Raw genomic sequence first — 12,515 nt, 5'->3', positions numbered from 1 at the left:
ATCCGCTACTAAGTATTCCTCCTCCCCTTTCTGTCCCCCTTTTCCCTCATGTATATAAAATTTAAAAAATAAAACTAATAATTTCCATTTACACAAGCTCATCGAATTGCCTTTTAAAAAAAAAAAAAAAATTAATTATCGTGATACTCATTAAAGGCAATGGAAGAATACCTTCACCTGATGACGTAGAAACAAAATGAGATAAATGTGTGTAATGTTGCATAAAGAGAGGAAAGAATTAACTTTAATCTCATTGTTGCCCCTCACCACTAGCCAGCAACTACACCCCTCTATAATGAGAAACTATCGTCTATATTCGAGGAGTTTAAGTTCTATAAGCTGAAGGTAAAAAAAAAAAAAAATTATTTACACGGATAACTTGTAAGGTAATAACAAGTACTCCTTCCATTTCAATTTAGATGAGGTAGTTTGACTTGGCATGAAGTTTAAGAAAGAAAAAAAGACTTTAAAAACTTGTGATCTTAAAAGCTTAAGGGGTAAAAGCTTTGTGGGTCAATGACATTTGTGTGGTTATAAAAGCTTCTTATCAAGGGTAAAATGGATAAAATGAAAAGTTTAAAGTTAAATTATTTCCAAATTTAGAAATGTGTCATTTATTTTGGAACAGACTAAAAAGGAAAGTAGCTCATCTAATTTGAAACGGAGGGAATAGTAAGTATTTATAATAAGCATTAATTGATAACATAGCTAAAATGGTAACTGTTGTGCGTTATTACAGGTTAAACATACTGATAGAGTAAAAATATTTGCGTCGTTAACTTAAAAAATAGACTGGCCCAGGCTAATTTACATTTTGCTATCATATTTAGACCATCATATAGTACATAAATCTCAACAAAAACAAAACATCCTTTAGGAGTAAATGAAAGAAAAAAAAGGTACAAACTACAAAAGTTCAAACTTGTACAGGATACAAACACACTCTGTAAAAGAACATAAAAAGTATTTCAATCAAATACAGATATGAGAGGACGGTGATGAAGCAATCTGATATACTTTTTTATGTGAAACTATTGATATACTTTTTCATCATTTGATCAACAAGGATCCTGTAGCCTCTTTCAGTGGGATGATAACTATCCCAGAACAAATATTTTGTGTCATCTTCACATGTCCCACCGTATTTGCATAGCATTAGCACCTCTATGTTTCCTGTTCCACAGCATCCTTTTTCTACCACTTCAAATCCTGAGACACCATCATCAAATTTCACTTAACACTGGATAATCTCAAACCCAAAATTTAAATAAATAAATGAAGCACGTTAATTTTACACCTTTCAGGTTTCAGTAGTGAACAAAGATAATAATAATCTTTTTGGTAAATACATTGAATACCCTTAATTGCAGATACACGCTCTATATTTTAAAGTTAAACACTTATACCCCTACACATAAAGAAGAAACTCCCAAAAAAAAAATGAATGAAGTTAGAAAAGATTAAATTAAAGTTTACCATATTTTTGAGGGTTGACGATGAGATCAAGCATAGGATCGTAGAGGTCAATGAAAACGAGCTTGGATTGAGGCAATTTCTTGGATAGTGAATCATTAATGGCAGCTGATAACTTAGTGTTGGCCAATAGTGCAGCTTCATTGTATTCCTCCACACACATTCTAAATATTCCTCCACTCACTGTTCTCTGGAATGGCAAGCACCCAACTGGTGGAATCCCAAATACCCCTATCTTTCTTGCTCCCAACTTGTACAATTCCTTCCAAATAAAAATAAATAAATCAAATTAACAATGATTGTTAATTGATGTGCTGACTCAAGTCAAAGTCAATTGGTTAAATTAGATTGTCAAATGAGAACACTAATCCTTGCTTAACTCCGGCAACTCTGACCAAGTTTTAATTTGTTTTCTTAGAATTTATCTAACTATCAAATAAAAAAATTGGAAAATATTTTGACAAATTTCCCTATGGGTCAATTTTAGCTACATATTTAGCCAAATCAACTCAAATCTTAGATGGGTATGCCCAAATTGGCCCCCATGCTGCACCGTATGTCATTTTGTTAGGCCACTCTTTAAATTCTATCCCCATTAATCTAGTAGGCTAAATTTCACATTTAAAATAGTTGAAAAAATATCTGTTTTAATTTTGTAGACATGCATTTGAGTCCACTAAACTAATAGGGACAAAGGTTAACTTGCTTTGGCGCTCATAATACAAATTAATGACAGATAGGGTACCATAAATTGCACTAGAGAGGCATATTCATATACATACTTGGATAAAATCAGCAGCTCCGTCCACCATAAGATCAGTATATGAGTTAATATCATACTGCTTCTGGCGAAGTCCAACGGTGAAGTAGGTGTTGGCAAGGTCATTGCTGCCGGCTACCACTAAGTATAAGCTGTTGTGTAGTATGTCGTTGCCTTCTTTTTCTCCAACCAATCCCTTTAGCTTCCCAACATATTCTTGAAAATAATTCAATTGTGTTGATAGTGGTATTACGGACTGAATTTTTTCATCCATTTAAGAAAAAAAAGACATTTATAAAGTTACATGTTTATTCTACTATCACGATAAGAAATAAATTTAAGTTTCAATGACAGTATAAAAAGTATTTGTACGTTTACTATAACTAGTTTGTGGACACGTGTGTTGCACGTGTATCCCATGTTAATCATTATAACTCTTTTAAAACAACATACGTATTATTAACACATGTTTGTGATGATTAACACTAAATCTGAAGGAAAAAATACAAGCTTCAAATGACGAATGGTGAGCCTTGTCGATCAGCAGAGGCGATGTACTATTAAACCCAAAATGATTGGACCTATCGGCTCATTCACAGACTTAAAAACAGACATGATGCTCTGTGAACCCTATCATAGACTTTAAAGTTGCTAATTTGCTATAACTGCTTTACCTCTTTATTTTAGATCTACTAATGCAGATACATAATACATATCGATTCGTTTTTAACTTCATAACAATAGAATTCCATATGCAATATTGCAATCGACCAAAAACTTGAGAATAAAACGTCATAACTTATAGCGTGAAAATTAGACATGCCACTTAAAATTAGCAAGATTCATGGGAATCAATTTTTATTATGCAACGAAATTGACAATAAAGAATAATAAAAGCAGCAAAAATTGAACTAACCAAGAAATACAAACGACATAAAACTAAAATATTTAGGCGAAATGGCTTCCTGGCCACTTAAACTTGTAGGACTTTTGAAAGCCGATACACAAACTTTGGGTTTTCCCGTTTGAACACTCGAACTCGTGAAACCCATAATTAATAAACTCATCTGACCCTTGAGCCTATACGCGTGTATTACACATACACAAACGTGTCCATCCAGTCATCAATTGACCAATCCAAAACTAAGACCCCACCCAACTAATGACATGTGTAATTTTTAAATAAAAATTGTCACCTATATTTATATTTAAAAATAAAAATAAATACAATAAAAAAGAAAACACTTGAACCCTTCCAGCTTCCTCTTCCCCTTCCCCGTTCTTTCCCATCTCGCCCCCCCCCCCCCCCCACACACACCTGCAACTCTTTCTTCTACTTCCATATCAGCACTCCCTTCCTAGGTTCTTCTTCGTCTTCTCCTCTCTCTATTTTTTTCTAGCTAGGTAGATTGCCGGAGAAATTTTCCGATCAGCACTGTCGCAGAATTTATTTTCTTTAAAGTTGTGACAATTAATTTGTTGTAATGGCCAATTGGCGTGACCTCCTCAGCAGCAGGAATCGATTGACATTGCTCTTGGGCGATTTGGACCACTGGAATGCCATCTCCGACCAACTGGAGACAAAGGTTAGTAGGTGTAGGAGATATTGTGATGTTTAGGAAGCTAGACCATTGGTTTATTTGAGGTATTTTTTTCGAGCATAAATCCACCATTGTTGTGCAGTGAAGAGCTTCAAAGCTTCTAATGAAGAAGGGGAGGGGGGAAGGCACTGTTAGGCGTAGATGGGGAGGGGGGAAGGCACTGTTAGGCGTAGATGGGGAGGAGGGACCGGTTGGGTTAGTTTGGTCATTGCTGTGGTTTATGGGTGAAGCCTTGTTTCTGGTCGTTGGGGATGGTGCGAAGATACAGGGGTGCTGTGTAGCAGGTGATATCCGGAGGGGGGGGGTGTTTCTATTATGGAAATCGGCACACACGCGCCATTTGAATGTGATTTGTACGCGCTATGTCCATATGTAAGATAAGTTACCGCCACATAAGCATAGTCAATGGTCAAATGTGTTTATTAGTTATATGTTTCACGAGTTCGAGTATTCAAATGGGAAAACCCAAAATTTGTGTATCGACTTTCAAAAGCCCTACAAATTTAAGTGGTCAGGAAGCCATTTCGCCAAATATTTAAAAGTAAACAACGAAACAAAAACAAAAGAAAAGGCTCAAACTAACTTGAAGTCATAAATAAAAATCTGGTATTTTGTCAGTTCGAATATAACAAATTCAATTTTCTTAATGAAAATAATAGTTCAGTCATTGTCTATTCGTCTTACCAATCAGAATTTATCTACATAAAGAGAAAAAATTACTCGATTGTGCTTGCCAAAACCTTTTGCTTGTGATTTTTTCCCCCTAATTATGTTGCTTCCGACATCGGACGCCAGAATATTATAACGGAGAGGGCAATTGTTGATGGAAATTCTAAAAATGAAAGTTGAAGAAGACAAAGCAAAATGCAGAATTTTGGAGAAGGAAAGAAAGTTTTTAGGGGAGAATACAAGAATAACTCCAAAGTTAAGCTCTGGCATCCCAAAAGATGAATGAGTCTTGAAAATTTCAGGGAATGAAAGTAAAATAATGGGTGTAACTGCAAGAAGGTTGAAAATATTTAATGTATCTGTATCTTAGAAACCTTTAGAATCCTTAAATTAAAAAGTAAACAGTCGTTTTCCCCCAGATAAAGTCTTCTAAACATAAAACCTAAACATGGGATAGTAACTAAGACATAACGTGTAAACATTGCTAATTCCTAGACGTTACACTTATCCAAAAGTCTCTTGGGTGGCAATGAATTTGCTGATTGATTTTCCTATTAAAATATACATTATTTTTGTTTTATCTAATGTTATTTATTTCAAATGATTTTAAATTTTTATATGTTAATACTAAGGAAATAATGCATGCTGAAAGGCTAAAAAAGTCCATCAATTTTATAAGGGTTTTTTCGTCTTTCAATCTTACTCTTTGGGCTTCATAATAATAATAATAATAATAATAATAATAATAATAATAATAATAATAATAATAATAATAATAATAATAATATAACTAGAGGCCTTCTCGACGTTGAAGTCATTCGCGATAGAGCAACTCCTAAGTATGAAGCTCTTCGTGGGGGGCTCTTGAGCTACTTTGGGAACGACCACCTCGGCATCTGCGATTGGGTGGGAGGATGAAGGGATGGCCTGTTGAGGCACTGACTTGGATGTTTTAGTCATTATAATCTGGAAATATAGGTCTGAGGAAAAATATAGAGATTTGAAGATAGAATGAAAATATGAAGGTTTGGGATAAAGGTTCAAAGAAGAAGAGTAAAGATGAAGATATAAAGGCTCAATGAACAATGTAAGAAGATCTGGAGAATTTAAAAGCCGTTAGAATGTTCGAAGGTAAAGTTTAGAATCGGAAAGTGGAAGAAGTGAAGAGGGTTAAAGCTTTTATAGGGGACAATGCAATCAATGCACGACTTTTCATATTCGAAGACAGCCAGCCGATGACCAACACGTGTCCGAAGTTAGAACGACGCGACTGATGGGACGTTTCGATTTACTCGTCATCTCAGTTATAACTTACGAAGGAGGAAACCGGGGTTCATCTATTCGTTTCGCATCGTTCTGGCAAACCTACTCTTCAGAAAACGAGGGGATTATCTGTATACGGGTAAAATGGGGGACAATGCATACCCCGATTTCCCGGTGAAGAAGACGGAAAAAGGGCACGGGCACACGAGGTTGAAACCGAGGATGGGAGCCTTTCGTACCGAGACCCATAAAACGGGAACGATGTGCTCATCGCCAGGCATGATAAAGCAATGCTTCTGGGACCCAAAACGAGCTCTAAGACCTCGAAAAATATGGCAAATGATTACGCATGACTAAGAGAGGGCCGCAATATCCGTACCTAATAGGATATCACGGTGTAGATCTCGCCTGATGTCCGTTACGGATCAGTAATTAACAAGAAAGGAGAATTTTTACCTTTTTTAGACTTGTACTAGGAGTGAAACTCTCCTACTATATAAAGAGGAAGTCATTCTAACACGCAAATCAAGACAATATAAATTTATTTTTCTGCTTTCTAACTATTGCAAAGTTCTTATTTTATTGTTTATTCTTCATTCACAATTGGCTTCGAACCAAGGGCCCGATCGAGGGCAAAACTACTGTTCGGCCTAAGTTCGAGCTGCGCCGTAATATTACAATTGGTTTGATTATTTATTTTGTTTTAAAATCATTTATCCCATATTCTTGATTATTTGTATTTAATCAATCCACATATCCTTAAAACCGCGTACAAGTTTAATTGTTATCCGTTTTAAGGGTAAACAATCATCATATGGTATCATTTCGCATATAATGTCTTCATATTATGTCATCAATTGTTTTTCCAAATTAGGTTCAAATTTGTTGATCCAAATAATTACCGGATCATAATTCATAAATCCTTCCAAATAATACCTGAGATCCCAGGTAGAGTAGTTACTGAGGTCGTCACTACTACTACTATTTGAGGTGAAACTTTCGGAATTTAAAACTTCAGGGGTCTAAGTAAAGATACCCTCCTTTATGCTTATTTTTTTTTCCAGCTTTGCTCTTGGGGCAGCCAATAGAGGTAAGAATCTACACTTCACGGGTCTAAGTGACATTACCCTTTCCCAAAAAGGATCTATGAGAGAAATGATTCAAAAGGCCTTTAATAATTTGAAGGGATTCTAAAAAATACTGTGTAATTTCTGAAAAGGAATGAGAAAAACAATTGATCAATGGGAATTAATAAAAGGAGGTAAGCTGAAAAGGCTACAATTTATTGCTAATAAAGAGTAAGATAAAATTCACACATCATATGAAAAGGCTACACGATATACATAGTATATCAAAAGGTTAGGAGTAGTTATTAGAAGATGAAAAGCTCTTCTAATTAAGTACATGCCAACATTAAGTAGCTAAAATTAATCATTTAATGGAAGATAATTTTACTTATAGATTGAGGGTAGATTAGTCGTTTAGCTTTTAAAGGATATTTTAGTAAATCAACTTCACACTAAAGGCCTTCCCGCTTATAATATAGTATGATGATGATATGATATGATGATTATGCTAATAATAGAGTATTTGCCCTAGCTCCTTTGAAATACCAACTTAGTATGTAACCGAGGCGAATCTAAAATTTAAGTTTTATGAGTTCAATAAAATTTTAACACCGAACCCACTTTATTTTTAAAATTATGAGTTCATATCTATCATGTCTTGCAATTTTAAAGAATTATTGCACATAAATTATGCATCGCACAAAAAATACTATGTTCTGATGGGCCCGATGTTATAGTACTGCATCCGCCTCTAAATATACACACTAAAATGTTGTTAGATTTAAAGTGATTTAATTGTGTACATATTTTTTATATCGTGTGTGGATAAAATGCAAATACAAAAATGAAAAATACCCACCGTGATAACAGCTGTTTGAGGGTCGTATCCACAAGCTCCTGATGCAAAACTTACTCCAGTTTTAAGATCTTCAGCTTGCAATTTTGGATCAAGATAAGCTGGCATTAACTCTTTAATGCCCAGTTCTTCCACTAAAATGAGTATCAGAGTCAAGTCAAAAGTCTAATCCCAACAAATCAAAAGACACAATAAAAGAAACAAAAAAGTAATATCAAAATTTTAAAATTAACGGGCATATGATGTTTACAACAAATAAATAGATGCATGACATGTATGTTGCGGATGAATTTAAAGCACTTAACCGCGGTTAATTAATGTATTCTCACCTCATTAAATCAATTATGCATAATAAGTTAATATAGTTTGATGTAAATTCCCGGTGTGTGTAAGATTTTATAGAGATATTGATTATGCATAGAAGATTCAATGTTTTTTTTTTTTAAAAAAAGAAGATGAATATTTTAAATTTGTGTTTAAGCAAAGCAACAATTGCAATACTATTTAGGGCTTTTTTCACTTTTAGCCCGCGCCAGAAATTATTTATATTCGCTAGACGAAAAAGAGTATAAAATCTATATAATTTTTGTATATAACATACAAAATGTATATAAATACAAAAAATATATACAACTATTATTTTGAGATCGACTATACAATGTCATTTTCCCTATTTACTGTAATAGACATTCAAATGTAAAATGGCTCTTGGATCATAACTAATCAGAGGCAGGTACAGTGCATAAATTATGGGTTCATTGGAACCCAATAATTTTGGTTCACATTTTGTATGTCAATTAAAAATTTATTAAATATGTACAAATAACTTACTCCGAACCCATAATATTCAAACTATATATCCGCTGCCCCTGGGATTGGTGGTAGCAAATAGGCGGGCTGGGTCAGATTTGGGTGGATTAAAAATGGGTTAAGCAAAAATGAGTTGGGTCTTGACCCACCCATATTTCATAGAGGTCAAAAACGGGTTGGGTGTCAAATAAGCTGGTTGAATATGGAACCCATATTATTAAGTGTAATATTTTTTTAAGTACAATTTATAATTTTTCCTCTGCAGATTATTTAGTGACATAAGCTTAACCGGAATAATATTTACTCTTCTTCATTAAATTTATTCAAGTTTGACTACCATATTGTAAACTTAAAGTTATTTTTCCACAAAATATGACAGTTTTCATTTTATGAAGAAAATGTTCTTAATGCACATCAAGCTATATTACTAATAATAAATAACTCTGTGCATTTTTCACCTTGTTCATATATTGTCTGCAATCCAATATAAAACTAAACAAATTAAAAAAAAAAAAGGAATTTACTGTAAATTAAATGGAAAGACCCTATTTATTTCAAAAATATATTAAAAAATTCACTAATAATATATGACTCTATACAAATTCAACGTTGAAATATACTACAAAAAAAAATTTGGTTGAAAAAGAAAATACTAATTTTTTGAAATGAAAGAAAATATTTATTTTTTTGAAATGAAAGAAAATACTTTTTCTACATCATTTTTTTTGAAATGAAAGAATTTACTTTTTTTACATCATGAAAAGAAAGTATTATTTTGTTGAAGTGAAAGAAAATACTTTTTTTTTACGCCATGAAAAGAAAATACTCATTTTGTGAAATGAAAAAGAAATTACTTTTAATAATATTTCTATTGAGTTGAGTGGGTGTGGGTGTGGGTGTGGGTGTGGGTTTGGGTGGAGTTGGGTGGGTGGGGAAGGTTGAGAAGAGGGGTGGGGGTAGGGTGTTTTGGGAGGTGAGAGTGAGTGAAGGTGTAGGGGTAGGTTCGTAGGGATGGGGAATAGGGTGGAAAGATTGAAAAAGAGTTTTAGAAAATGTTTTCCTTCTCTTGATAAGGAAAATATTCTCCAATTGGAGGAAAATGAGTTCATGAGAGAAATATTTTTCAAAATATTTAAGTCATCCAAACATGAAAAAATTAAAAAATATTTTCCAAAAAATATTTTTTTTCGTACCACACACACCCTTAGCGTACTTTGAGTACCTCTTTATCGAAAGTGATGTACTACAAGTGGGAAAAATACTCTCTTTCTTAACATGTACTCTTCAAGAACAAATAAAAAACTATACAAATTTGCTTCTACTTAAACTATTTTTGGTATTCAAGTATGCATCTAGAAAGAACAAGGACGCTAAACAATAGTAAATAGTACTTATAATGTTTAGAAGGAAAAAAAACTCACATAGTCAACTATACGAATTAGAATACCTTTACAGCATTTTCACTTAAAAAAATGATATCATGTATTTTGAGTGAGCAAAAATTGGAAGATATCCCACTAGTCTGACCCATATTTTACCCAATAAATACCCATATTTCTATGGGTTGAATATGGTTGAAGCCCAAATTTTACGGGAGTGTCAAATGTACAGGTGACTATTCAAAAATAGTCACAGTTTCAAAAGTAATTGAAATTTAGCTACTTTTCATGTAAAGATAAATCTGAACGAAAACACTGTTCAAGATCCCAAAAAATATTCCAGTATAATATATTGGAATTTCAGTATATTATACCGGAGTTCCAGCATAAGTATACTGGAATTCCGGTATATTATACTGGAACTTTCCGCGTGTTGGAGTTCCAGCATAATATGCTACAAGTTCATACACAAGTGCACCGATCTCCAGTATATTATGCTGGAACTTTCCATGTTGCAGCAAAATAGTGGTTATTTTTCAATGACTTTACAAATGCTGACTATTTTTGAATGACTAATCCGAAAACTCGCTAGCCCGTGCTATTTTGACAAATTTTACCCAACTTAAATACCACTCATCCAACCCACTAAAATATGGTCGGATTAACAAAATATGAGCTCATTTTGCTAGCACTATCTTAGACTAATAATTAAGATTGTGTTAATTGAATCTTTTTCTCTCGTGTGTTAGGTTTATAATTTCGTCCGTATGTGATAAAAAAGACACAAATTTTGGGGGTAGGAAGACGGAAGTAGAAGAAGAAGAGTAGATGCATGAAAAGACCAGAACTTAAGATAATACCTATCAAGTCCGCCGGCGTTTTGGCATTAGTAAACCTTCCAGTTGGCTTTCCATCAATGAAGTCTTTCCCATAAGGTGGAAAATTGCACTTGATTAACGTTGTTATATTGTTGTTATTTCCTTGATCAACGATGGAATCTCCAAACACAAGAACTGCCTTTATATTCAAGTTCTTTGGTAGCTCCGTCTTCCCTTCACATGCACCAAGCCACAGGAGAATAACATAGAACCAAAACATCACACGTAAAGAAAACACCGTATGAGAACACAACATATTTCTAACACTTTGTGTTCAAGAAGAAGAAGAAGAAGAAAACGAGGTATATGGGTCCGAATTAGAGCTTTTAAATGGCAGACTTGAGTACGTAGTAAAGGGGGATTCTGCTATTTATAGAGGTTTTAGAAAAGAATAATACATTATTAATTAATTAAGTTGATTAGCTTACTCCTGTTATAATATATAGATATATTATAGTCGCCATCACGCAAACGGAGTGACTGTAAATTGATTGCCTCTGGGGTTAACAACTGGAGATTTAGAAGAAGTGAATTGTGAGTAAAAGAATTTTGCTTTCTATTAAGGATATCATTTATGATGCATGAGACAATCATGTCAATGTCAATGGCTTCTTGGACCCTTTATGAAATTTTGCCTTGCTGCTTAAGTTCACGAACTTTTACTATAAATAGAAGTTTCCTCTTATTATTTACCTACTTAATCTATATTTAATCAAAATTCAGGTAGTGTTAATTTCTTGAAAGGTTCCCCTATGAAGATGTGTAGAGTTAATAAATAAAAATGGTCTCATCTATAATTGTACCAGTTCGAATATTTTAGACACCGCTATGAATTTTGATTGTGCATGTCTTGTGGAAATATAGATGACTAGTTTAAAAAAAAATTATCCATATATAGAGTGCTACAGTTAGGATGCTGCAAAGCAATGTAGTGAAAGACCTCAAATAGAAGTAGGTATCCACAAAAGCATACACGTTTCAAGAGGAAAAAAAGAGTTTAACTTAATTCTTTGCACGAATAAATAATAATGTAAAAAAAAAAGAAGCTAGGCAATCACCTAAAAGATAACCGTAAATAACTGTTCACATTAACAACTTAAAAATAAGACAAATTAACTGCTATAACGGGTTAAAATATACTGTTATATACCATTAAAGAATTTTACACTGCTGATCTATATTAGTATAAGTTAAATCCGAAAAAAAGCACGTAGAATATTTACATAAGTGCTTTGCCTAGCTGTGATCACCAGCTGATGTTTTCTATCGAGAGAAGACTAGAGAACGTCTCCGAGTCTGAAGTAAACATGGAAAATGGAGATGAAGTTGGTTGGGTTGGTACGGTCTTGACTTGTGTTTCAAATGAAGCAGCACTTGCTCCAGGTTGTTGGGCTACCATATTATCTTTTCATTTAAAAAATAAATAAATTCTAATTTCTGGTTTATATCAGAACCTTATTCATACACAAATGCAAAACTTGAGATGGAAGTGGTTCGGTGAACAACTTGTAAGATATCAACCGAGTTTTGTTTTTCAACCTTAAGTTTAATTCACACCATAGTAATGGATGACACTTGGTTTTCTTGGACGACAGAAATATGATTGAACACAGAACACCAGAGCTTGATAAAGAATACATTTGTTAATTAACATCAGTCCACAATTAATCCATCATGGCCACACAAACGGAGACCAGAAGCAAATTATATGTCCCCGTGTTTAAATATACTAGTTTCTCTGTTCGCGTGTTGCACGGAT

The 12,515-nt window shown here is 33.6% G+C and overlaps 1 protein-coding gene across 2 annotated transcripts; it reads right to left on the bottom strand.

Annotated features, from left to right (window-relative positions):
- Positions 1 to 782: 782 nt before the first annotated feature.
- Positions 783 to 11,094, bottom strand: LOC104228667 (GDSL esterase/lipase EXL3-like). Of its 2 annotated transcripts, XM_009781177.2 has the most exons (5): positions 10,739 to 11,094; positions 7,693 to 7,823; positions 2,256 to 2,489; positions 1,477 to 1,735; positions 783 to 1,209 (listed from the first exon to the last, which is right to left on the bottom strand). In XM_009781177.2, the coding sequence occupies exons 1-5, from the start codon at positions 11,010 to 11,012 to the stop codon at positions 1,022 to 1,024; spliced, it is 1,086 nt and encodes a 361-aa protein (XP_009779479.2). In that variant the 5' UTR covers positions 11,013 to 11,094; the 3' UTR covers positions 783 to 1,021. The 2 variants fall into 2 exon arrangements, with proteins under 2 accessions (XP_009779479.2, XP_070016510.1); XM_070160409.1 differs by lacking the exons at positions 7,693 to 7,823; positions 10,739 to 11,094 and adding an exon at positions 4,555 to 4,819.
- Between the last annotated feature and the right edge of the window lie 1,421 nt (positions 11,095 to 12,515).

This window comes from Nicotiana sylvestris, chromosome 10 (assembly GCF_000393655.2).
Source record: "Nicotiana sylvestris chromosome 10, ASM39365v2, whole genome shotgun sequence".
NCBI classification, from domain to species: domain Eukaryota; kingdom Viridiplantae; phylum Streptophyta; class Magnoliopsida; order Solanales; family Solanaceae; genus Nicotiana; species Nicotiana sylvestris.
This window is presented reverse-complemented; position numbering and strand designations above follow the sequence as displayed.